General features: G+C 43.8%; 1 protein-coding gene across 4 annotated transcripts; it reads left to right on the top strand.

Moving 5' to 3' along the window:
• Positions 1-2,704: 2,704 nt before the first annotated feature.
• On the top strand, positions 2,705-26,760 carry LOC144037676 (protein NYNRIN-like). Of its 4 annotated transcripts, XR_013288994.1 has the most exons (4): positions 2,705-3,744; positions 17,116-17,301; positions 23,570-24,051; positions 24,128-26,760. XR_013288994.1 is itself a non-coding variant. In XM_077549336.1 (3 exons), the coding sequence occupies exons 1-2, from the start codon at positions 22,443-22,445 to the stop codon at positions 24,023-24,025; spliced, it is 1,395 nt and encodes a 464-aa protein (XP_077405462.1). In that variant the 5' UTR covers positions 18,173-22,442; the 3' UTR covers positions 24,026-24,051; positions 25,163-26,760. The 4 variants fall into 4 exon arrangements, 3 of the variants coding, with proteins under 3 accessions (XP_077405462.1, XP_077405461.1, XP_077405460.1); XM_077549336.1 differs by lacking the exons at positions 2,705-3,744; positions 17,116-17,301 and having other exon boundaries at positions 18,173-23,808; positions 23,997-24,051; positions 25,163-26,760; XM_077549335.1 differs by lacking the exons at positions 2,705-3,744; positions 17,116-17,301 and having other exon boundaries at positions 18,173-23,808; positions 23,997-24,051.

The raw sequence follows: 26,760 nt of genomic DNA, 5'->3' as shown, positions 1-26,760 counted from the left end.
TGAACACAATCCCCATGTAGACTGGGTAACTGGTGAAGTTCTGGGATGGGGAAAGAATTGTGTGAGCCATGGGATTGGTTCACCAAATCGAGAAGTAGACATCACCACGGTTGATCACATTTCTGTCAAATCCTTCACAGACGCAGAATACCCAAATTTGAGCATCGTTCCTCCATGCTACCATCACCTCCAGGAGATCTTCAGCAAGACCAAGGCCATGTCACTCCCACCCCATCGTGCCTATGACTGTGCCATAGAGCTGATTCCTGGTTCCACCATTCCCAAGGGACGCCTATATTCTGTTTCAGGACCAGAGAAGGCGGCCCTTAGGGATTACATCGAAACTTCCCTGAAGGTTGGGCTGATTCGTCCTTCCTCATCACCAGCGGGAGCAGGTTTCTTTTTTGTGGGGAAGAAGGATGGTTCCTTACGGCCATGTATAGACTATAGCCTCCTTAATGACATTACGATAAAGAACCGCTACCCTCTTCCTCTCATGTCCTCCGTCTTTGAAAATCTCCAACAAGCCACGATCTTTACTAAATTGGACTTGCGCAATGCCTACCACTTCATTAGGATCCGAGAGGGGGATGAGTGGAAGACAGGGTTCAATACACCTAGTGGCCATTATGAATACCTGGTCATGCCTTTCGGACTCACTAACGCTCCTGCGGTTTTCCAGGCCATGATCAATGACGTTTTGAGAGATTTTCTGGACCAGTTTGTGTATGTTTATTTAGACGACATACTGGTATACTCGTCAGATCTAGCCACTCATCAGATCCATGTTTCCAAGGTTCTTCAAAGACTACTGGAGCACAAACTGTATGTCAAGGCCGAGAAATTCATCTTTCATGCTGAAACCGTCTCTTTTCTGGGTTTTGTCATAGCCCCGGGGAGGGTTCAGATGGACCCGGCTAAAACTAGGGCCGTGACGGAGTGGCCCACTCCTGTTAGCCGCAAGAAGGTTCAGCAATTCCTCGGGTTCGCAAACTTCTACAGACGCTTCATCAGAGGGTTCAGCGCAATAGCTGCCCCTCTGCATGCCCTCACCTCCTCTCTGGTGAAGTTCAGTTGGCCACCGGCGGCTGAAGCCGCTTTTCAAGCACTCAAGAAACTATTTGTCACAGCTCCGATCCTCATAGTACCAGATCCACAGCGGCAATTCATGGTGGAAGTGGATGCGTCCAATGAGGGGATCGGAGCTGTCCTGTCTCAACGTGCAGAGAAGGATGGAAAGATGCACCCCTGCGCATTCTTGTCACGACGACTATCCAAGGCCGAGCGGAACTATGGCGTTGGGGACAAAGAGCTTCTGGCTGTCAAGCTTGCTCTGGAAGAGTGGAGGCACTGGCTTGAGGGGGCAAAGCACCCATTTGTGGTCTGGACCGATCACAAGAACCTGGAATACATCCGCAAAGCCAAGAGACTCAACTCACGCCAGGCCAGATGGAGACTGTTCTCCAACCGTTTTTCATTCTCTCTCACTTACAGGCCGGGGTCTCGAAACGTCAAACCCGACGCCCTGTCCCGTCTCTACGACCCCGAGCCTGTAACTAAGGAACCAGAGACCATCCTTTCGCCGGACTGTGTGATTGGAGCCGTGACATGGCAAATCGAGAGAGAAGTGAAACAAGTCAATGGTGAGGCAACCCCACCAAAAGGATGCCCGGCGAATAAACTATTTGTTCCAGAGCAGCTGCGCCCACAGGTGATCCATTGGGGTCACACTTCGCTTCTATCCTGTCATCCGGGAGTCCGACGGACAATTTACGCCATCTCCCGGCGTTTCTGGTGGCCTTCCATGGAGCCGGAGGTCCGGGAGTACATCGAGGCCTGCTCGGTATGTGCTCGAAACAAGACATCCACCAGATCACGCATGGGTCTGCTACAGCCTCTTCCCATTCCTTCCAGACCATGGGCAGAAATTTCCCTGGATTTTGTCACGGGACTTCCTCTCTTCAAAGGAAAAACCACCGTTCTCACAGTAGTCGACCGATTTTCAAAGATGGTCCGATTCTTAGCCTTGTCAAAGCTTCCCTCAGCCAAGGAAACGGCTGAGGTCATGATTAAACACGTTTTTCGAGTTTCGAGTTAGAGACATTGTGTCGGATCGGGGGCCCCAGTTTGTGTCACGCTTTTGGAAGGAGTTTTGCCGCCTAATCGGCGCCAAAGCCAGCCTAACCTCAGGGTACCACCCTGAGGCTAACGGTCAGTCGGAACGTCTCAACCAGCAGCTGGAAATCGGTTTATGGAGCCTTGTCTCTCAGAACCCTGCATTGTGGAGCAAACACCTGGTCTTCGTTGAGTTTGCCCATAACTCCTTGCCCACCTCTGCCACTGGACTCACCCCCTTCAAATGCGTTTTTGGATACGATCCTCCTTTTTTTTCTAACCTAGAGTCTGAGGCCTCGGTTCCTTCAGCCCATGCCTTGCCTTGCCCATGCGTTGCCATCGCGTCTGGGCAGCCGCTCGGCAGGTTCTGGAGCGCCAGAGGGACAGAGGCAAGCGAGCAGCGGATCGGAAGAGGAGACCTGCTCCAGTATACCAGCTGGGGAACAAAGTGTGGCTGTCAGCCAAACATCTTCACTTAAAGGTGCCATGCCAAAAGTTGGCGCCTCGGTTTGTGGGTCCATACCCCATCTCAAAGGTGATCAACCCGGCCGCGGACCGTCTTCGCCTGCCTCGGTCCCTGCGTGTTCACCCAACGTTCCACGTAAGCCAAGTCAAGCCAGTCAGGGAGAGTTCTCTGGTTCCGGCTCCTACGCCCCCGCCGCCTCCTGTGATTGTGGATGGGGGGCCCGTCTACAAAGTAAAGCGATTGCTGGCTGTCCGCAAGCGGGGCCGGGGCAGGCAGTTCTTGGTGGACTGGGAGGGGTATGGGCCCGAGGAGAGACAATGGATACCTTCCCGCTTCATCATGGATGACTCTCTAATTAAAGACTTTTTTAGGGATCATCCTGACCGGCCTGGGCCGTCAGGAGTCGGCCCTAGGGGGAGGGGTACTGTCACACCGCGGTGAGGGTTTCTTGTCATTTCCTGTTTTATTTTGAAAAGTCTGACTCCTCTCGTTTCAGGTCACTTGCCCTTCCTCGTGTGGTGTCTGTGTCAACCCTGATCCCTGATTGTGTCCACCTGTGCCCCATTACCCTCATGTGTTAAATAGTCTGCGTTCCCCCTGTCTTGTGCCGAAGTGTTTTCGTTTGAGCCACTGAAGCCTGCCATAGACCACAGCCATGTTACCTTTTTGCCTTGTTGCCTTTATTGCCTTGTCTCGTGAGAGAACCTTTGTTTGTCATTTTTGTATAGCTTAGTTTTGTTAAATCATAGAGTGATTTTTGTTTTTGAATGTAGTTTGAACTTCCTCGCTTTTGGAGCGCTTTCAGTTAATATTTGAATAGCCTTTATTTTCTCCCTTTTCAACGAAGAGCTTTTGTTTTGTTAATTAAAAGCTGCTTAACCCTCCACCGCTTCCTCTGCGTCTGAGTCCAAAAACAGCCTCGTTGTGTCATACACAAAGCAGTGTCATCAAAACCACTTTCGGCTGCCAGTATACGGAATTCAATGGAGCAGTCCGCAACAGAATGGTCTCCTTGGGCATAATCCATCAGTCTACTTCCAGCCTGCTTGCCCTTGGCAGGATGATCAAAGACTCGCTTGAATTCAGCAAGGAAAGCCGGAAGCGAAGTGCGCAATACTGGTTTGGCATTACTTAACACCATAGCCCAAGTTCCTGCTTTACTCGTAAGTAAACTCATCGTGAATGCGACTTTGGTATTATCTTGAGAATAGGTAAAGTGTTGTTGTTCAAAAATTAAAGAGCAGTGTTGAATGAATTCACCACACAACCCGGCTCACCCCCATAGCAAGACGGATGTGGGAGACTCGGTTCGCGAGGTGAGCCCCCCGATGAGTCCCTGGACGAAACATGCGCAGATAAATCATCAAACTGGGTTGCTAATGAATTTAGCGCCTCCCTAAGCTCAGTCAAGGACTGCACATGACGTCCTACCAACTGTCCCTGGGAGGCCAGGGTATGGCACAGCTTATTTGAGTCTGCGGGATCCATATGGTCAGACGATTGTGTTATGTTCAGGAGTTGGATCCCAAAAACGCAGACACAAATAATAGTTTTGACATTTATTTTTAAAACAAAGCTTCAACTGAAGGTGATGCAATCATCTAGGCTAACAGTGACATGACAAAGGGAACAAAAACTCTTGTATCAGCCAGGGCCAAACGCTAAACACGGTAAAAATGTTGAAAGAAATATGCTCACATTCATAGAAGCGATGGAGTGGCATTTGTATGCGAATGATGCATGTTAAGCCTAGAGTTGCGCAGTTTTATGATGTAAATCAATCATTAAACACGTCTTTATATGTGTAGAATTATTAACTGAAGCTATATCACCATACTCTCATATTTGAAAGTGTGCAAAAGTACATGTTTTTCAGAGAGATCAAGTGGAAGTTGATGATTCTGAGGAGTAAATATAGTAGCAGTTATGGCTATAATTTTGGCCATGATAGCATTAAGCACTGTATATTTTAATAGCAATGGCAATTTCTTTTATCTATTATTGATTATTTTAGTCCGCAACAATCATATGGGCTTGTTCATGCTACTCGTTCACGCGATCTGTGCTGGAGTGGGGTGGTTGCTGCCTGTCATTGTCACCTGACTCACCTCTCTAACTTTGCTAACTAGCTAGATAGCTGACCCTCTCCTGGCGGTCTTACTTCACTAGGGTAAGTTATATTGCCGCAGATGTGGTCAGTTTAGCTGGGGGGGAAAGTTGCTATCTGAGGCTTCGCAGACCGGTATCCCTCAACGGGGATTAGTTTACCGCCTGACCATGTGGTCTTGAGAGAGTGCACAGGAGCTTCACAACTACCGGACGATCAGCGTTTAGATGTATGTGTGTGTGTGAGTGGTTGTGTATGGGTGTGCACGGCGGTATACGGAAGTGTGTGGCATGATTAAATTAATCTGCGACAATAGTCTACTATGTTTTTGTAACAGTATAAAGCAGTCATAGTTACCGCCTGCTCGTCTAGTTCGCTTCCGCATTTTTTATTTATTGTTTTGACATTTTTGCCACTCGGCACTGAGATTGGGTGTCCTTGTGTGCATCATTGCTACCTGTGACAACAGTCATGATGCCGCCTAAAAAAGGAAGTTGAGGAGATAAAGAGGGCGCTTGACTTTATGTCGGAAGAGATTGCTTCTGTTGCTAAAAAATTATACTGGACATGATAAGCGAGATTAAAGCTTTGAAAAGTCAGAATGAGGAGAAGGAAAAGAGGATTGCGAGTCTAGAGGGCCGTGTAGCTGAACTGGAGCAGTACACCCGCTTAAATGACGTAATTGTCAGTGAATTAGAGACCAGACCCCGGTCCTACGCCAGAGCAGTGGCAGGGACAGACGGGAGAGAGCCAACAGAAGCTGACATGGGATTGGTGAAGCAACAAGTAACAACCTTCTTCTACAGCAAGGGCATTTCCATTGACAGCACAACCATTGAGGCTTGTCATCTTATACCAAGGAAAAACAGAAGTGATATACTGGCCATAATTATACGACTCAAAAGCAGAAATCACAAAAATGCACTCCTGAAACATGGAAGAAAACTTAAAAGCAGAAATTACCAGAAAATCACGCTTTTTAACTCTTTCACTGCCAGACGTTTTCAGAAACGGGTTGTCCCCATTGCCAGCCGATTTAAGCATTTTGAGTGATCTTTCAAGGTCCAAAGTTTGTTTCTACCTTATTCCGTTCTTCAGTAATCAACAATAGAAAATGGTTACTTTCACCGAAATTCTCTCTTTTGAAACAAAAAACGGAGAAAAAGAGCTTTTTGTGAAACGATGTTATTTCATGCACTCTAGTGAATTGTACACTTCTTTTTGTCCATGAATGATGCCACAAACACCTAAATAGTGCTTTACTTCTGTAAAACGCTTTCACCAACAATGAAAAAGTGTTTTTTGATTGCAAAATACGTTTATTTCCATTCAACAGTGTAACAATTTGACAAAACAATTTCGCAAACTATTTACAAATGTGTGCAACTGCGGTACTACTTACAATTATGTGGATGTTTCAAATACAGTTTTTCCTTTTGTAACGCTCTCCTGCGTGCAAGGAGACGCCAGGACTCGCACAACAGTTTACTTTCACTTTCACATTGGTCCGTTTTGCGTGCAAACGTTACACTTTCTTGACGGCCTTTTTTTCCGGGGAATAAAAAGCAAGTAGCAGACTGTACACACTTCCTCCGATGAATATGCATTGGACTCGGGGCACTCTCCGTCGTCCGATCGAACGTCCGCCTGTGCGTGCTCGGTTGCGCTCCGCGTTACGACACCGTCATAGCCGCCGCGTTAGCGGTTCCAATTTCGCCGTCAAGCTCGGATTCACCTTCATCATCATCGAGGATGATCACCGTCGTCATCAATGTACTATTTTAGCGTTGGTCGATGCCTTTCGTCTTGTAAGTGTAGAGCTGCTTGCAAACGCTCGCCATTGCCCGTTCCCTCCTCCATCTAGCTCCATCTAACGTCTTCTACTGCCGCGTCAATGCTTTCCAACCACGGAGTCACCCTCATCTTCATCATCGATGATGATCATCGTCGTCAACAATGTGCTTTTTCAGCGATGCTTTTGGTCTTTGAAAAAAACGTCTCGGGTGTGAGCTCCTCGCGACCGGCCGCCATTTTTCCTTTGTCTTCCATTCTCATCTCCTGCTCGACGCTCTAGCTCCGCCTCTACTGACGCCCACCCGATCTTGTCAAAAGAGAGTCATCGCTGCCCTCTAGGGGCCAAAAATAGTCATTAGGCACAACAGACAGACTTTCATCAGACATGCGGAAGGGTTTCCTCTACCCGTTTCAAAAAAAAAATAAAAAATCATTGGATGACGTCTTTTGACGTCATTGGCAGTGAAGCGTAGGTTTTTACTTGACGTCTTTAAACGTCAGTGGCAGTGAAAGAGTTAAAAAAGCAGAAGAAAATCCAGTCAAACTGGACAACAAACTGTAAGATCTTCATTAAGCTGAATGGGTCACCGGAGGAGGCCAAATTACTGACCATCAGAGACATAGAGCAGTTGGACCAGTACCAGTGACCCGGGATGCTACTGCAAATGCAAGAATTAAGACATGGATAAACACTATGTGTGCCTTTGTGATCTGAAGGACCATGTATTCCGGCGAGGAAATTTGTTAAAAAGAAATGTGTACTGAGCTGAACTTTAACACATTGAAATTCACGCACCATAATTTACAGGACTTTGAGCGAGCGATCGACCCGAAAACAATTTCTTTAATAGCCTAAACAACAACTGCAACTATTATTCAGAGGATCAATTCAACAAGCATTCAAATTCAGGATATAGGATATCTATTATTCATTTTAATAGCAGGAGTTTATACACTAATTTTGACAGAATTAACGATTACTTAAGTCACCTAAATAAGCCATTTAACGTGATAGCCATATCTGAGACTTAGCTAAGCAATGAAAAGGGTGTGTATTTTGAGATAAATGGGTATGAACTAAACTACTTAAACAGGCAGAACAAAAAAAGGAGGAGTGGCTCTGTATGTTGATAAAATATTAAAATACAAAATAGTGAAGAAGATGAATATCATTATTAGTGATAGAATGTATCACTGTGGGAAATGTGCATGGAAAAAAGGAAAAATATTATGGTTAGTTGTGTATACAGAGCTCCAGGGTCTAATATTGAATTATTTAATAATTGTATGGAAAAAATGTTTTCCAGTGAAAAAAACAAGGAAGTGTTTATTTGCGGGGATTTCAACGTGGATCTTTTAAATCCTAATAAGCATAAACTAACTGATGAATTTATTGATGTAATGTTTAGTATGAGTTTATTTCCTTTAATCACAAAACCAAGCAGGGTAACATCTTATCCCGCTACACTAATTGATAATATATTTACTAACTGTATGGACAATACCTTGATTTGTGGATTACTACTGAACGACATCAGTGACCATCTGCCAGTGTTTGTTAGGTATGATTGGAATTTTGTTATGTCTATGAATGCCAATGTGTTTAAATATAAAATAATAAGAACAGAATAATCTATTGACATCTTAAGAAATGAATTACTAACACAGAATTGGAAAATAGTATATTTGGAGACTGACACTAACAAAGCATATGAAACATTCCTGCTAATATTTAAAGCATTGGTTGATAAGAATTGTCCATTAAAATGTTACAACCAGAAGAAAAGATACACAGAAAAAACATGGATTACGAAAGGGCTACAAAATGCATGCAAAAAAAGAACACATTATACGGGGAAAACTGTAAAAGCAGAAAATAAATATAAGATATACAAAAACAAGTTAATTAATATTATGAGAAAATCTAAGAAAGATTACTATAATGACATGTTGGACAAGAATAAAACAAGCATTAAAGGCATATGGAACGTGTTAAACAATATTATCAGGAATGGTTCAACAAATACAAGTTATCCTGAATATTTTATTAAGGATAACAAAACATTAAATAATATGAATGATGTGGTTAATGAGTTTAATAGAGTTTTTGTAATTGTAATTGTAATTGTAGATATAGATGTAGATGTAGAATTGTGGGGCCAAAACTGGCAGAACAAATTGCAAACCTACAGCCGGAAAAAGGGCTAGGGAAGGTTGGGGACTTTATTGATAGCAACCCTAGCTCAATGTTTTTGAATCCTGCAAATGAAAAAGAGATTATTGACATTGTTGAGAAATGTAAATGTAAGAAATGTAAGAGCAACATTCATATATATATATATATATATATATATATATATATATATATATCATGTATACTCCTGTGAAGACTTCTGGGAAGTCTTCTACTTATTGCTGCACTTCTTATTTATTTAATTTTAATTTCATCTCTTTCTATTCTGTTGTTTTCTCTTACTGTAAACTGCAGCTGGACGGAGTCCAAGAAAAAGTTCCCCACGGGGAAAATAAAAGTATATCGTATCGTATCGTATCGTATCGTATCGTATTTCCATAGAATGGAACGACATTGATATGTTTTTGATTAAGAAATTATTTATGTAATTGCAAAGCCATTGACCTATGTGTGTAATTTATCCTTGTCATCAGGTGTATTCCCAGATAAAATGAAAATTGCTAAGGTCATCCCGATTTACAAAGTGGGAGACAGAAGTCAATTCACTAACCACAGGCCGGACTCTCTACTCTCTCAGTTCTCAAAAATGTTAGAAAAACGTTTTGCAAATAGACTATAAAAATTCATTAAAAAGTATGAATTGTTAAATGGCAGTCAATATGGATTCAGACCAAAGAGATCCACATCAATAGCACTAATGGAAGAAATAACCAGTTCTCTGGACCCCCCCAAAAAATGCAGTAGGAGTATTTGTAGACTTAAAAACAGCATTTGAAACAATAGGCCATCATGTACTAGTTAGGAAACTTGAAAAATATGGAATTAGAGGAGTTACACACAATTGGGTGACAAATTATCTTTCCAAAAGGAATCAATTTGTGCAAATGGAAAATCACAAGTCAACTTAATTGAGTATCTCTTGTGATGTCCCACAAGGGTCGGTTTTGGGACCAAAATTGTTTATTATGTACATAAACAACATTTGTAAGGTTTCAAAAATGTTAAAGTTTGTGCTATTTGCAGCTGACACAAACATTTTCTGTTCTGGAGACAACCTACAGCAGCTTGTGGAGGTGGTCACCAAATAATTAAATAAATTAAAACATGGTTTGACTTAAACAAACTTTCATTAAATCTGAACAAAACCAAACTGATGTTTGAAAACCGTAAAATAAACGCACAACTAATATTAAGGAATGATAACGTTTAAAACCCATGGGCATTATTATAGTTTGATTAAATTCTTGTAATTTTTGCCAAAATCTGGCATTTCCTTTGAAGTGTGATAACTTAGTCATTTATGAATATTTTTTTCACTTTCAACCGCTCAAAATGTTCACTGGCATCAGACCTATCGACACATATATAGTTTAAATTATTATTTTTTTTAATGCCCTCTATAGACAATAATAGCAGTATTATGCTAACAGCAAAATTAACTATGCTGTATATATATATGTAAAATAAAGGTCTAATTTGAATATTTCATATGACATATTTAGAGGCTTGAATAAGTCCATAAGTCATAACGATAGAATTTTTTTATGCATACCCAGTGTTTCACAATGGCATTTTTCTGAATAGCACAAAACTCTTGTAATTTTGTCAAAATCAGGCATTTCCTTTGAAGTGAGATAACTTAGTCATTTATGAATATTTTTTCACTTTCAACCGCTCAAAATGTTCAGTGGCATCAGACCTATCTATACATATATAGTTTTATTTTATTTTATTTTTTTAATGCCCCCTATGGACAATAATAGCAGTATTATGCTAATAGCAAGACTACTATGCTGTATATATATATATACAATAAAATACTAATTTGAATATTTCATATGACATAGTTAGAGGCTCAAACAAGGTCATAAGTCATAACAATAGAATTTTTTTATGCATGCCCAGTTTTTCACAATGTCATTTTTCTGAATAGCACAAAACTCTTGTAATTTTGCCAAAATCCGGCATTTCCTTTGAAGTGAGATAACTTAGTCATTTATGAATATTTTTTTCACTTTCAACCGCTCAAAATGTTCAGTGGCATCAAACCTATCTATACATATATAGTTTATATATATATATATATATATTTTTTTTTTAATGCCCCCTATGGACAATAATAGCAGTATTATGCTAATAGCAAGACTACTATGCTGTATATATATATATAAAATAAAAGACTAATTTGAATATTTCATATGACATATTTAGAGGCTTGAATAAGTCCATAAGTCCTAACAATAGAATTTTTTCTGCATGCCCAGTTTCACACAATGGCAGTTTTCCCAATAGCACAAAACTCTTGTAATTTTGCCAAAATCAGGCATTTCCTTTGAAGTGAGATAACTTAGTCATTTATGAGTATTTTTTTCACTTTCAACCGCTCAAAATGTTCAGTGGCATCAGACCTATCTACACATACTGTATATAGTTTTTATTTTTTTTAATGCCCCCTATGGACAACAATAGCAGTATTATGCTAATAGCAAGACTAACTATGCTGTATATATATATATATAAAATAAAAGAATAATTTGAATATTTCATATGACATAGTTAGAGGCTCAAACAAGTCCATAAGTCATAACAATAGAATTTTTTTATGCATGCATTTTGTATTCATTTATTAGCCTTTGGCGCCACCTAGTGGATTTTTGTGTTAACACTCTCAACACACAAATTCCTCTATTTTCATGTTTATGACTCGTCAAAGAAGCGATTGCATCAGTAATCACGGAAAATGCATTATAACACATCAGGTTTACAGCATATCAAAAACTGTGATTTATAATGGGAGTCAATGAGCCAAAATCGGGCATTATTACAACAATTTCGTGTGAATCTCTCCCTCCTGTTTGGTAATAATTATAAATTACAGCATGGCGCCAATTTGAACTTCTACATTTTTAAACAATCCTGGTAAAATGTCAGGTCCCTAGTGTATTTTTTTCAAATGCTTTTTCTTTGATGAAAAACAGAAAAAACATAAAAAAGCTAGAAAATAGACAAATAACGCCCAGGGGTTAAATTGAATGGGTTTATGAAAACAAATTTCTGGGTGTGATTCTTGATGACAAAATCTACTGGAAACACCATATATAACATGTTAGGGCAAAGGTAGCACGCACTGTTGGATTTTTGTGAAAGGCCAGACACACATTAAGGTAAAGGTAAATTCCACTGATTGTCACACCCAACTAAGTGGGGGCGAAATTCGTTCTCCGCATTTGACCCATCTCCTGAGGGAGCGGTGAGCAGCAATGATTGCGCTCGGGAATCACATGGTGATCTAACCCCCCAATTCCAACCCTTTGTGCTGAGTTTCAAGCAGGGAGGCAATGGGTAGCAATGTATATTTTGTATTGTTCATTAATATTACCATATTTGAATTACTGTGTAGAAGTTTGGGGTAATTCCTACAAAACCACAATGCAATCACTATGCACATTGCCCCCCAAAAAAGCCAAAAGAATAATAAATTATGTAGGAAACCTTGAACACACCAATAAACTCATTTTAAAATTAAGCACACCAAAGTTTAGGGATCTGGTAGATTTTAAAACTGGACAAATAATGTATAGGGCAAATAGTAAAATGCTGCTGGGCAACATACAAAAAATATTTATAGAGAGAGAGGGGGGTTATTATTCGAGAAGGGAATTGAAATTCAAACAACATTATGCTTGCACGAAACTCAAAAGTATATGCATTTCAATCTGTGGAGTGGTTTTGTGGAATGGTCTTGGGCAAAACATTAAAAGAGGTACAAATATTTGTCAATTTAAGAAATTATATAAAAACTTTATTTTTGATAAATATACTAGGGAGGAATAATAAAACAGTGGCTGAAAGTAAAATTTTTGTTAAGGCATTTAGGAATAATGAGTTATAAGTGAGGTGAAATTGGGATAGAACTAGATAAGCAGTTGCTTCATCCTATTCCATTTCGAACAGTAAGACTTTTCTTTTATAAATGAGTTTTTTTGGAAGTCATTATTATTTATGGAGAAAGAAAACAATTATATTTCATCCTTGTTTTGTGGAATAACTTGAATGTTGTTGTTTTTTTGTCACAATTGTGATGAAATTATGCTCTTTTTTTATTATTATTGTCATTTTAAATGTTTGAAATAAATTTTAAAAAATTTAAAAATGCCCGACAAATCCTGGAGGGACTGGCTAGGACTGTCTACAATTTACCTATAGTTGACATATGTGCCACAAATCACCATCTATCCAGTATTTATTTTATTTGTATTATTATTCTGACTGCTGTAGTAACTGGCAGTGGTAGAACATACATCACCAGTCCAAATGTAATGAATTATCATTATTATTATAATTATTAATATTATTATTATTATTATTGTATGATGTGTCATATTATGGAGTGAGCATTTGTGTGACATAAATACTCACAAAAATAAATGAAAACACCCTATATAGCCTGGACGTAATTTGAATTCCTTGTGTAATAATAATAATAATAATAATAATAATAATAATAGATTTTAAAAAAAATAATCCAAATTGTTTGATATAAAACTTTTTTTTAAGTAGTGAAAATAGTTACTTTGCCTGGTTGCGAGTTATTTTTTATTATGAAGTAATTCAATTACTAACTCAGTTACTTTTTTAAGCAAGTAATGAGTAATTATAACTTATTACTTTTTTAAAGTAACATTCCCAACACTGCTAACTACACAATGCAGCAATGGATAACAATGATGTTTTTACATTATAATGAAGAAGGTAAAGCAAAATGCTTTGGCTTCTTCTTTTTAAATAAATAAATAAAAATAAACTTTTAGGTCCATTTAGACATTGTGATATAGTAGGTTTATTTAGTTACACAGTAGCTGAATATTACAGTACGGCTACACCCTCCCGCTTCTGCAAAGGGGAGCACCCATGTATTTTCCTGCCAGTGTGTAATTGAAAAGGTCTGGGCGACGTTGTCTTTGTCATTGCTCCCTGCAATAGCAAAGTGATGCTACAGTCATTACAACTGACTGGAAATATTACGTAAATGGCTGTGAAATTGTTTACTGATGTACGGGTATGCCTTAGCCAGCAATATGTGTAGACATGTTGATGCAGGCCAGGCCATGACTTCAAATTTATTTTTCACAAACTGATTCACCACTTTCTTTTCCTATTTGTGCCATCTATCATGCTGATTTCTTACTGAGTGGTGAATGCTATGCATGAGTGTGTCGACATAAATTGGAAGCATGCATGGTCTCTACTCTCTAGCACTGGCAAATATAAAATAACTTTGGCAACACCGTTTATAGATGTTTGCGACTTTGTTGCAAACAGTTGCACCAGGCTAAACTGCCAGTGTTCTGGCCTGGGTGGGATCGGCAACCTCTTGTGGATGACCAACACTCTGGATTTGCGTTAGTCTAGGCGAGGTGCTGTGATCTCTTCGAAGGTCGGCCAATGCTACTGCAGAGTCCCAGCGTGCGCCGCAGCTGCATCTACAGGAAGGCCCAAGGCACGTCCAAAGTCGCCAGTGCCTGATGGCGGTGGGGCTGCTCATCAGTGAGGTGCAGCGGGGAAGCGTGCAACGCATCTCCATCCTTTCCACCACACGAAATGCTCACTTTGCACAAGTGCAAGTCTTACCGTCTCCGCTTTCCACATTAAAGATGATAAAAACTTATTGTCATCTACTTCCAAATACCTCCACACAGCTGACATACTGCGCAAATAATAGCTAGTTCCTTATTTAGCCCGCTCGACGGCATTCAGACAATACAATGTAGCAAAGTGACACCATGCTGCACACTTAGCTGTGTAGAAAAATGAGGTCTTACTCTGTGCCACCGCGTAACTCCAGATCTAATTAAAAGTTATCAAAATAACCTAATATATTTTTCCGAGCCCTGATGGGGGGACAATGTCCAATTCCAATCGAGTCAGTTACCACGTGATTAGGCCCGATTTCCGATCACGAAACCCTGAACTAAATTGTGCTGCAACTGAGCTAACAATTTTAGAAAATTTGATTAAGGCACATGCAGATAGATTGTGAGATGCGTGTACATGTGTGGTTGCGATCGTATTTCATTAAACAGCATGGAAACAGCAGACATCAAATCCTCTGAATTGTTGTATTATTGAATTATTGTGTTATACATAAGCCCATTCTGTATTTAATGAGGGTACCCTCCTATATTGACAACATTTACATGCAGTCAATATTCGGGTTAAGGTCAGAATTCCGGTTTGTGAAACAATCGAGGTAACAGGTTTACATGCGTGGAGGACAGAGTTATTCATTTGCTCATTTGTGCTTGATAGGAAAATCCCGTTCAGACCGCGACATGTGGACAATGTAATTATGTAAATAAAGTCATGTCTTTTAACTTACTACGTTCAACAAAAGACATAATATTTATGTCACTCAAGATGCCAAATTAAGTAGGTCAGTTGCTCCAGAAGTGTGGTTCTTTGCTACGAGCGTCAAAACCCGAATATTGCCAGTATTCAGGTTTTAAAAGGGTTATTGCCTGCATGTAAATGTAATCATTGTCTGTTGCAACACCAACTAACAGCAGAGACAATGCTTCTGTCATATGGATCGATGCATCCTTTTACGCACAGAGATATGAATTTAAAGGGAATTTGATGAGCCGCTTTGATCGACAGCAAATGGAGGTGATTGTTTTCCCGCTCGCGATGGCGGAAGCCTACTTTTTTATATATGTACGACACCTTCTCGCGAGTGCAAAATTATCAACACCTGGACTAACATGCATCGGTGCAGATTTACGTTGTGCGTCACATGGAATTTGCGGCGGTCATGAAACTAGAGCCCATAACGTTTGCCTTTTTGATGGTTCTTTATTTGTATTACTACAGACAACCGCAAAATAAATCTGTTGTGACCTGTTTTTGTTGTGTAAATTACATTTACTTTTGTTTCATGGCGTTAACCACTTAATCCTAGGCCACATCCCGACCTTGTACCGGTGTCACAAGTCCTGAGGCCATCATCCAAATCTGGAAAAGCCCCATGTGGTTGGCAAACCTTCGTTCGCAACACGCTGGTCTTTTGGTGTTTCCAAGAGCCCAAAAGAAGTCTGCCGGTTCCAGAACGTTTTCGATTCGGGCTCGAGTGCTTTGGAATGCCCTACCCTCGGAGGTCTGTAGAAACGTTTAAATCGCGTCTTTAGACTCATTTCTATATTCTTGCCGCTGCTTTCTTTCCCTCCCTTCTCCACAGCTTGGAGAGGGTGTTAATGACCGATTTGGATGCTGCATTACGTGTTCAGTGGTAGTTGAACGGGATGCGATCCGGACCATCACCTTGAAGTTGCCGCCATGGAGATAGCTACTCCGACCAACCGGGCTGGATTTGGATGAGGACCCACTTCCCTGACGTCTTGCTGTGCTTCAATTTCTTCAATGGACTTTCACACTATTCTAGTTAATAATGATTAGTATCACAAACTATGTACATTTTTGCCCATTCGGCATCCATTGTAGCCTGATCACCCTTGGAAGGGGGATTACCACATTTGCGAGGTTTCTAATTTTTTGCCTGTTTTTTTTTTTTTTATAGTTTTTCCCCGCCCTCTTGTGGTTCGATTAGGGGATGTTGTTGATATTTGTCAACTGTGGGCATGTGAAGCCCTTTGAAACACTTGTGTGATTAAGGGCTATATAAATAAACTTGACTTGTCTTGACTTGTGAATGTGCTGATTTTAAGTGCGCCGCACCGTGTCCTGCTCCAAACCTACAAATGCGTCATCCGCACCGCACGCATCCGTGCTCGCTGGTGCCAAGTACTGTACATTGACTATAAAGTGCAATTGCACCGTCAGAAAATGCTCAGTTGCTAACCCCGCGTTTGGTGTTGAAGGAACATAAGAGTTTGAGCTTGAAGTAGTTCATTGCATCCTGTGTATGTGGGAGGCAAGGGTGTGCAAGAATGGAATGTTTCAGAACAAACGGTGCCAGTCGCGGAGAGGATGGAGAAACAGATAACACGGAGGCAGCTGGTGGAAAAATACTGTGAGGAAACTACAACCAGGAGGAGCCACCAAACGATTCTGCAGGGGAAGAAAGACCAATGAGAGCAAGCTAAAGTTAACTGCAGTATACACATAGCCAATAGAATAATGCCAGGATGCCTTTGTTGCTGTGCCATTTGCATATTGTGTAGTATAACTCATTGCTGGGCAACTCGGATGTGGAGTACGTCTGCTGGTGGCAACAGAGGCGTACAGAGCTGTATTGAGAGGGGCCCGAGACCCAGGTGCTTGTATTAGATCTGTGTGTTAGGAATAAATCCACTCGTGTGTGAAAATGCCGGCTTCCTGATACCTTTCTATTGCAGAACGAGCGCGCATATTGTTGGATGAGTGGCAATTGGGTAAGGTCACAAATTGGAGTCAGATTACTAACTTGAGTTTATGTTGATTTAGAAATAAATTCCAACAATTTATGGTGACCCCGACGTGATGCAAGAGAGGTAAAAGAAGTCCGGGACTCCAAGGAAAACCACAAGAGTCTGGGACTCGGGTCAGGGACCCACGTCCACACCAGGTGACGACCTGATAAAGGAGCCACACGTCCGACCGTCTTTCTTCTTGGGCCCACAGTGAAACAAGGTAAGCAGATTCCTTTTCAAATTCTGCACATTGGCAACGCTAAATTATAAGAGGAAGGAGGAGCGGAACGGCGTAAAAGTGTAATAGTGTGGACGTTAGTAGGGTATATCTGGGATTTACCTACTAGAATAGTTTGGAACTATTCGTGGTTACGATACGGTTTAAAATCTGGGATTTACGTATTAGTGTGGAAGCGGTGTGAGTGTGAAGACTAAAATTGTTCTGCGTAAAGAGTGGTTGGGACACGCACGGGTGGATTTTAAGATGGCGAATAAGAGGAAGTGTGTTAGTGGTCTCGGGTGTGGCACTTCAGACGAACGGACTGAAGTCTGGTCGGAGATTAATGGTCATTACGCTAAGCTGGAATCACAGTTGATTAGTGGAATAGAAAGTAAGAAAATTAAGAAGGAAAAAGTACGGTGTCAGAAGTTGTTTCTGAAATTAAAGAAGGATGAATTGTTTCGCGGAGAACCTGGAACATGGGACATGTCGAAGTTAGCGCGGCAGTTACAGAAAAAGGAAAGCAGAATGTTGGCAAATATTCGAGATATGAAGGAGGAACAGAGCCAAGTCGGATGGCGACAGCGTAATAAACTTGAGAAGGAAGTGAAGGAAGTGGAGAAAGATAGACGAGGCATTCACCAATTGGCAACTATTGCTACTGCGCTGGCAGCGATAAAAGAGGAAAAGAGTGAGGATGAAGTGAAGAAGGAGGATGAAGTGATTGAAAAGGTGGAAGAAAAGACGGAATGTTTTAGAGGCATTTATCCACAGTTGCCGAGCTCGGGACAGTATGTGTGTGAGCCGCCACCGTATCCGACGGCGCCAGTGATGGCCCCCGTAGTCACTTTGGGGGGCAGAATGGTTTTAGATGTGGAAGATGATGGTTCACGGATGACGCCAGCAACCATACAGTTGATTGAACAGGCTGTGAATAATGAGAGAAAGAGAGTACGCGGAGAGCAGCAGGGGAATGTGGAGTCGCCCGTGCGGACGCCAGGGGCGGCGCTAGCAGGAGACGGGGGCACCACTAGTGCAGGGAGTAAGAGGACTCCGAAGCTGATGAGGGAGGAGGCATCGAGGAAGTTGTTTGATGGACATAGGGTGCAAAGTGAGGAAAGAGAGATGTTAGTGAAAGTGATGACAGGGACACGGAGACATGGGCAGGCAACGCCCAGCGACGCTGATCACCGCGAGGAGGAAGTGGAAAGTGATGAGGAAGACGAGGTGGTGTTATGTGAACAGCGGCAGATGCTCAGAGCGTTGAGTGAAGGAGAGAGGCTGGGTGATAGTGAGGAGAGCATGTCCAGGGCGGAGCGAGGCTATAATACGCGTAGTAAAGGGAAAATGATGGCACAGCAGGAGCAGCCTCAAACAATGGCACCCCTAGTGGTGACTCATGCTGGCCGTCACTATGAGCCTTTGGTGCTTCGGGATGTGGCTCCATTGGTGGAAAACTTGCCCCCCCTGCATAAAGGGGCACGAGCCTGGATTACTAAATTCTTAGCTGCCATGTCAGGACAGGGAGTAGCATTGGGGGATTTTAGACAAGCCATTTTGGGATCATGTTCCCTGATTCAATTACAGGAATATTGAGGGGGCAGCTGGCACCCGCCAGCTGGGGAGAGAAACGCCCCTGGCGGAGATCTCGGAGGCCTTGTTTCGGGAGCTGAGGGCGGCCTTTCCCTCCCCAGTGGATGTGGTGCCAACAATTTTTAATTATGGAAAAGATGTGACTCCCGAGCAACATTATGCTCAGGCATTGGAGCTGTGGATTGAGACCACAGGTAAACACCCAGGCAGCTACCCTGAAGCTGAGATGATGTACAGGACGGCGATGCTGAACGGCCTCCCAAATGAGGTGCAAGCGATTATGAGAATTGATCCGGACATTTTGGTCTGTCCGGAACCGAGATTCAAGAGGCATTTGATACACCATTGCCGCATCTACATGGAAAAAGCAAATAAAGATCAAAAGGAAACTGACGCTCTGGCGACTAGTTTGGTTAAACTACAGTTGGCGAAGTTGCATGGTGATGCAAAACAAGAAAAGGTTAAACAAAAACAGATGTATCAGACTCCAGTGGGGGCTGGACGGGGCCGAGGCCAAGGGTTCCGTGGTGGATACAGAGGGCGTGGTCGTGGCGCCCCCCCAGGACGGGGGCGGAATGGGTTCGCTCCAGGGACTTGCTTCAACTGCGGGTCCCCTGATCACTGGGCACGAGATTGTCATGGCAACCCATCACCACCAGGGGCGGAGCAGCAGAACCAGCAAGCAGGGCCACCACATCAAAGGGGACCGCAGCAGCCCCGCCCGTGGCCACAGCCGAATCCACAGGGGCAGTATTACCAAGCCGACCCGTGGTACGGCCCGGACGAATAGGGGGGCCTGGAAAGCTCGGGAAGCACTGGCCAGGCAGAGCCAATGCTTCGGTTGACAGTGGCGGACACTCCGGTCCAGATGTTGGTGGACACTGGAGCAACACATTCATCGATCAACATGCCACTGCCAAGTACAGCGTTGTCGAAACGAGTTACAATGTTGGTCGGCTTCTCGGGACGTCCTCAGACTCTGCCCTTTACTCGGCCATTGAAAACGGAACTCACAAACACCGGACAGAAATTATATCATTCATATGTTCATGCAATGGACACACCCATCAATTTGATGGGCAGAGACATGTTGTCAGCATTGAGAGCCCAGATATTGTGCGGCGAGAAGGGACTTACAGTGACATTTCCTGACGGACAGGTTCTGGAATGCTCCCAGCCTGTGACACCTCGGGGTCAGTGGTTGATGGCACCACTCCCCACAGTACCGGAAACGGCACGAATCTACTGGGCGAGATTGAATCCTGAGACTCCATTTGGGGGAGGTGTCTACTCCATGTACCTCTTGTGGAAACCGTGGATCCAGGCATTGGCACCGTACCACCCCCCAGTGGATCCATTGCATTGCACTGTATATTATGATAGAGAATCAGATGACATATATAGAGATGCGTTTGAAGAAATTGAGGGAGATGATTGGACATTACAATCACCATCTTTGTGGGCCCCGAGGGGGTGGCAGCATATGTACAGATGTCGCCGGAGCAAGAGCAATGGTATCGAATGAGTGAGGAAGGTTTGCCTCACGTGTCGCTGGCTGTGTCGCCAGGCCATGAGCCCCGCCAATTGGGGCCCATGGTGAAACGATTAACACAACAACATGACTGGATGATGACTGAGATTCCAGATGTGTGGCATTCGGCCGCAACCAAAAGTTACAGGATAATGGCAAAAATGGTAGATGAGTCAGACCTTGAATTGGTCTTCCTGGACCGCCAGCATGAACGGGAACAGACGGACCATGAGTCTGCACAGGCGATGCTGGATCAAATGCCACAGACCTTGTGGTCACAGGGTCCATTTGATGTTGGTTTTTGTCATACGGTTCAGCCGATCCAATTGGAAGTTGATTGCTCTAGTCCGGTTCGCCGTCCTCAATATCGATGGCCGAAGGAAGCAGACAAAGGTATGGAGAACACAGTGGCAGGATTGTGGGATGCGGGGGTGTTGGAAACGTCGGCGTCCTCTTGGAACACACCTCTGAGGCCGGTCCAGAAGGCTGATGGGGTGACATGGAGGATGGCCCACGATTTGCGGCCAGTGAATGACATAACTATAACTCCAGTTTTGCCAGTTCCTGACCCCCATCGCATCCTGTCCTCCCTGGATCCTCAGAAACAGTGGTATACGGTAATTGATTTGGCGAATGCATATTTCTGTTTACCACTGGCTGAGTCAATACGACACGTGTTTGCATTTTCTTACAAAGGGGTGAAATTGCAGTACAAACGACTCCCACAGGGCTTCAAGAATTCGCCGGGACTCTTTAATCAGGTATTGAAGGACTTGTTATTTTCATGTGAACTACCCCAAGGCTCAGTGCTCCTGCAGTATGTGGACGATCTCCTCATTGCAGCCGAAACATCCAACCAGTGTGTGGAAGCCACACGAGCAGTGCTGTTGAAGCTTGCTGACATGGGCTTCAAAGTGTCAAGGAAAAAGTTACAGTGCTGTCGTAAGTCTGTGGTTTTTCTGGGGCGTGTCATCACACCAGCCGGTTTGGCTATGTCCCCGGATCACCGCAGCTCCATCTTGCGACACCCACGTCCAGAGACAGTGCAAGACATGCTGTCTTTCTTGGGATTGTGTGGCTACAGCCGAGCCTACATCCCATGTTTTGTGGATGAAACAGCAGGCTTGCGGGCCCTGGTCAAACAACAAGGGGTCCGAAATTTGAAGGCCACGTTGCAGTGGACCTCTGAGGATGATGCATTGTTTGTGCAACTAATTCAGGAATTGGCATCAGCAGCAGCTTTGGCTACCCCAGATTACACTAAGGTGTTTCATTTAGATGTGGCCATGAGTGAGAAGACAGTGAATGCGGCATTGTACCAAAGACATGGGACAAACAGGGCAGTTTTATTGTATTGTAGTGTGCCATTAGACGGAATTGAACAGAAACAAGCAGACTGCGTTAGGTACGCAGCGGGCCTGGCAAAGGTCCTACAGAAAACGGCACATGTGGTCATGGGGTATCCCGTCCAGGTGTTAACAGACCATGCGGTGTCAGCTTTTGTCGCATCAGCGGCATTTACGTTGACACCCCTAAGACAAACACGGATGATGAAGACATTGATGGCACCAAACGTTACGTATGTGCATGATGGTGTGAACATGGCTAATCACCTCCTGGAAGGGGCACATGAGTATGCTCTGAAAGTACAGAAAGATCAAAAGGTCCGTGAGGACTTGTATGTGGAACCATTGGAAGGTGGACGGGTTATGTTCACGGATGGGTGTTGTTGGCGTGCCAAGGATGGGACACTCCACGCGGCAGCGGCAGTGGTGGAGTGGAAAGGTTCTTCCTTCCTCCCGGTGACAGCTCAGAAGTTGACAATAAAACCCTCCGCCCAGGCGGCTGAGGTGTTGGCTCTGGTGTTGGCCTTGGAACAGTGTCCAGGACAGCAATTAACTGTATACAGTATACTGATTCGGCATATGCAGCGTCGGCTGCCCTGATTGACCTAAAGGGGTGGCTGCACAATGGCTGGCTAACAGCGAAAGGCAAAGAAATTGCTCATAGAACTTTGATGGAGCGATTGTATGAAGCAATTAAGGGTCCCCACGAATTGGCAATTGTAAAGGTCCCGGGACACTCAAAGGCCAACACCATGATGGCAAAGGGTAATGAGAGGGCGGATGCTCTCGCGAAAGAAGTGGCTGGGTACACCCCTAAGGGCGAGATGATGTTAGCAACCACGGCTGTGGTCTGGGATGGGGAACCCCCGGATCTTCCAGTGGCGCCCGAGGTTACACTGGAGGACATTATGGATGCACAAGGTAAGTCGTCGCCGGAACAAAAATCTATGTGGATTGCATCAAAGGCGGTTAGGCGATCGGATGGTCTTTGGGTGGGACCCAGAGGCCAGCCGGTCCTCCCTGAAGGACAACTCATGACCTCGGTGTTGACTGAGGCCCATACAGTGGCACATGTGGGGCCTCAGGCAATGCTTCTAAAACTTCGTCAGTGGTGGCATCCAAGGTTGCAGGAGGTGGTCTGGCAGTTTGTGGCGACTTGTGAATTATGTCAAGCATTTAATGCACGACCGACATTGAAACCCAAGCCAGGAGCATTCTCCCCTGTGGCCTGGCCTGGAGCAGAAATTGTAATTGACTTCACGGACATGATTGACAGGGTCAACGGGAAGCGGTTCCTTCTGGTCATTGTGGATTCTTATTCACGCTGGCCGGAGGCGTATCCGTGTGCAAGGGAAGACACCACGTCAGTCATTAAAGCTTTGGTGAATCATTATATTCCGACACATGGTTTTCCTGCTTTAATCAGATCGGATAATGGGACGCATTTTAACAACAAAGCAATGGCTAAAGTGGAGGCGCTGTTGGGGCTGAAGCATCGCTTTGGGTGTGTGTACCACCCCCAGAGCCAAGGCAAAGTTGAAAGGGTTAACAGGAATTTGAAAGAAAAATTGGCTAAGATCATGGCTCAAACAAAAATGACGTGGTTGCAAGCTTTGCCCCTAGCCCTGTTGGTCGTCCGCCAAACTGTTCACAAAATAACAGGTTTTGCGCCGTTCGAACTGTTAACTGGTCGCCTAATGCCAGGGCCTGCTTCCACCTTGGTCCCGCCAGCTGACGTACCGACACCTGATTTATCACACGCTGCATACTGGAAGTACCTTCATTCACTTGTATCCAGTGTGTCTGCGCAGGTCGCAGACAAGGCGGTTGCAGATTCGTCATCAGCATCACCGGAGTCGGACATCACTCCGTACGTCTACCTCCGGGTGCTTTCCCGGAAGTGGACTGAACCTCGCTGGAAAGGACCGTTTAGGGTTTTGGCTAGAACTTCACACGCCGTCCAATTGGAAACTAAAGGACAAAAGTGGTACCATTACTCACAGTTGCGCCCGGCCCCAGACTTTGTGCCTGCCAATGGTGAGCTTAAAGGTTGACCGCCCGGACGGGCAGGTCAAGAGAGGGAATGTGACGATGGCGAGAATTGGATCAAAGTCGGACTCGAAAGTGTCTGAACAAAGATGACGACGATGCAAATGTTTAACTTTATTGACTATTTTGCTTGCTGGCTTGTGCTTTGTGTTTGAACATATGGTGCGGGATGACAGAAGTGATGGAGCGAAAGGAGAACGAGTGATGGTGTATCATTCCTGTAATGGAACGGTATGGTATGAACCGACACAGGTGAACGCTTGGGTGACAATTTTCAACTGGACTCAACAATGGCTTGATTTGTTAGATAAATTGGACAATTATCAACCACGGTACCAGGACTGGCCCTTGGTACGCCCACAGGAACCTAGAAGGAGAAGAGAGGTAAAGTCAGAAAATGAGTGGGAGAAAAAGGGCTACCAGCCTTGGATAATAGGCTGGGCATACAATAATTCGGTGAGAGTAACAGTGGCCCCTAATACAACTACCCAAGTAAATATACCAATAAAGGCACTGAGAGGGTTTCGGGAAGCGTGGTATACATCAGTGTGGGCAGACATGTCATTAGTAACTGCAGACATGTTCCCGGGTTATTGGTGGTATATAACAGGACATGTGACAATGTGGGGATGGGATTCCCTGGTTACCACACAGGCGGGTGATTATTGGACACCGTCAAAGAATAATATTGCTAAGTATTTCCATAATAAGATTCTCCTAAGAAAAGAAGGGGAGATATTGAAATTGACAATTGCAATGGGTAATAAGTCAATTGCGCCACCACACCAAGAAGTGTTAGTGCTAAACACATCATGTTGGGGGTTTAAGTTGTGGGCATATTCGTCTGGAAAAGATCCATATTTTCCAATTATCATTTGTGAAGATGGGACTATGACAAAAGGGGAAGCACCAGTGTTAAATAATTATACCCGTCAAACGGGTACCACGGCCAAAACAATGACAACAGCGGATGACTGGTTTATGAGTCACACAGGTATTTCTATGGTCACTAATAATTGGCTCCTGATGGCTGAACAAGCCGCTAACAATACTAACGAGAATTGTTTGGTATGTTTAGGTGCAAGACCAGTTTTGAAAATCATGGCAGCAACTGCTGTATCCAAAACCTGTCTCTTTGGTTTCCTGTATAACAAGACTCTCCAAGGAGAGTGCAGCCAATTGGACTCGGCCTTTCCACTGACAGATATGGAAAAGAAAAAGCCCATTTTTGACACCCATGTTGCACACCAAAATTTCACCTGCCTAAAGTTAAATGGGACTGGCCCTGGTATTGGAAATATCCAGGAGTCATGGTGTAATGAAAATGTGTCTTTGCCAGCAGGAATCCCTCTCGCTCGTGCTGATGTTTGGCTGTGGTGTGGAGCAAAAGTGTTGTACGATAGGCTTCCCACCAATGCGGTAAGTGCGCCCTAGTAACGCTGATCATGCCAATTAGTGTGACTGCATTAGACATGGCCAGAATAAATTGGGAAGGTGTTGGACGGTGGGGAAGACTCCCCTTCCTTGTGAGGAGGAAAAGGGACATGCAAGAATGGTTGAATGCAGGAGACCCCACGTACATAGATGCAATTGGAGTTCCCAGAGGGGTCCCTGATGAATACAAATTGGTGGATCAAGTGGCGGCAGGATGGGAGAGTATTTTCCTGTTCATTACAGTGAACAAAAATGTGGACCGGATTAATTGTGTCCACTACAATGTCCAACGATTGGCGAACTTCACCACCTCGGCACTCCAGGCAGTGCATGAGCAATTAGCAGCCACGTATCTTATGGCATTCCAAAATAGAATGGGTTTAGATATGGTGTTAGCTGAAAGAGGAGGAGTGTGTGGTATTTTTGGGGATCAGTGCTGTACTCTGATTCCCAACAATACGTCTCCTGACAGTCGCCTTACTAAGGCATTGGAGGGTCTGCGCACGCTAAGTAACAAAATGAAGGAGCACTCAGGTGTGGACACCAGTTGGTACTCTGACTGGTTAAACGTCTTTGGCAAATACAAAAGCTTGATTGCATCAGTACTGATTTCTATCGCCGTGTTTGCCGCTATTATGGTGTTATGCGGATGTTGCTGTATTCCATGTATCAGATCATTAACTGTTAAGACAATTGAACGCACGTTGGGGCCACTCCCTCCGGGTGGCCAGTACATGATGATCCCTCAGAAGGACCCCCAGGAGGCGAAGACAGCTGTGGCCCTCCGGGAGTCCGGGATGTGAGTATGTGAAGGTGGCCTCAGAAACCTGAGGCCATGAGGAGGGAATGAAATTTTCTACTGATTTTCTACTAGAATTAAATTTTTTACTGATTTTTAATTTTCTACAAATTTTTAATTGTTTACTGATTTTTAGCTTATGGCTATTGATTTTTAGCTCGTGTTTAACAATAAAACAAGGTATTCGAGTGATGACCTCAGTCGTCTGAGGTCATGAGAGGGAATGAAGGAACATAAGAGTTTGAGCTTGAAGTAGTTCATTACATCCTGTGTATGTGGGAGGCAAGGGTGTGCAAGAATGGAATGTTTCAGAACAAACGGTGCCAGTCGCGGAGAGGATGGAGGAGCCACCAAACGATTCTGCAGGGGAAGAAAGACCAATGAGAGCAAGCTAAAGTTAACTGCAGTATACACATAGCCAATAGAATAATGCCAGGATGCCTTTGTTGCTGTGCCATTTGCATATTGTGTAGTATAACTCATTGCTGGGCAACTCGGATGTGGAGTACGTCTGCTGGTGGCAACAGAGGCGTACAGAACTGTATTGAGAGGGACCCGAGACCCAGGTGCTTGTATTAGATCTGTGTGTTAGGAATAAATCCACTCGTGTGTGAAAATGCCGGCTTCCTGATACCTTTCTATTGCAGAACGAGCGCGCATATTGTTGGATGAGTGGCAGTTGGGTAAGGTCACAAATTGGAGTCAGA

This window comes from Vanacampus margaritifer, chromosome 17 (genome assembly GCF_051991255.1).
Source record: "Vanacampus margaritifer isolate UIUO_Vmar chromosome 17, RoL_Vmar_1.0, whole genome shotgun sequence".
In the NCBI taxonomy this organism is placed as follows: domain Eukaryota; kingdom Metazoa; phylum Chordata; class Actinopteri; order Syngnathiformes; family Syngnathidae; genus Vanacampus; species Vanacampus margaritifer.
This window is presented reverse-complemented; position numbering and strand designations above follow the sequence as displayed.

Bases quoted from the DNA above. Each gene is read 5' to 3' on its own strand.
- LOC144037676 (XM_077549336.1), top strand. From the start codon at position 22,443: ATGGAGCGATTGTATGAAGCAATTAAGGGTCCCCACGAATTGGCAATT. The intron at 23,809-23,996 runs GTGAGCTTAAAG...GCGGGATGACAG, and splicing joins AGACTTTGTGCCTGCCAATG to AAGTGATGGAGCGAAAGGAG.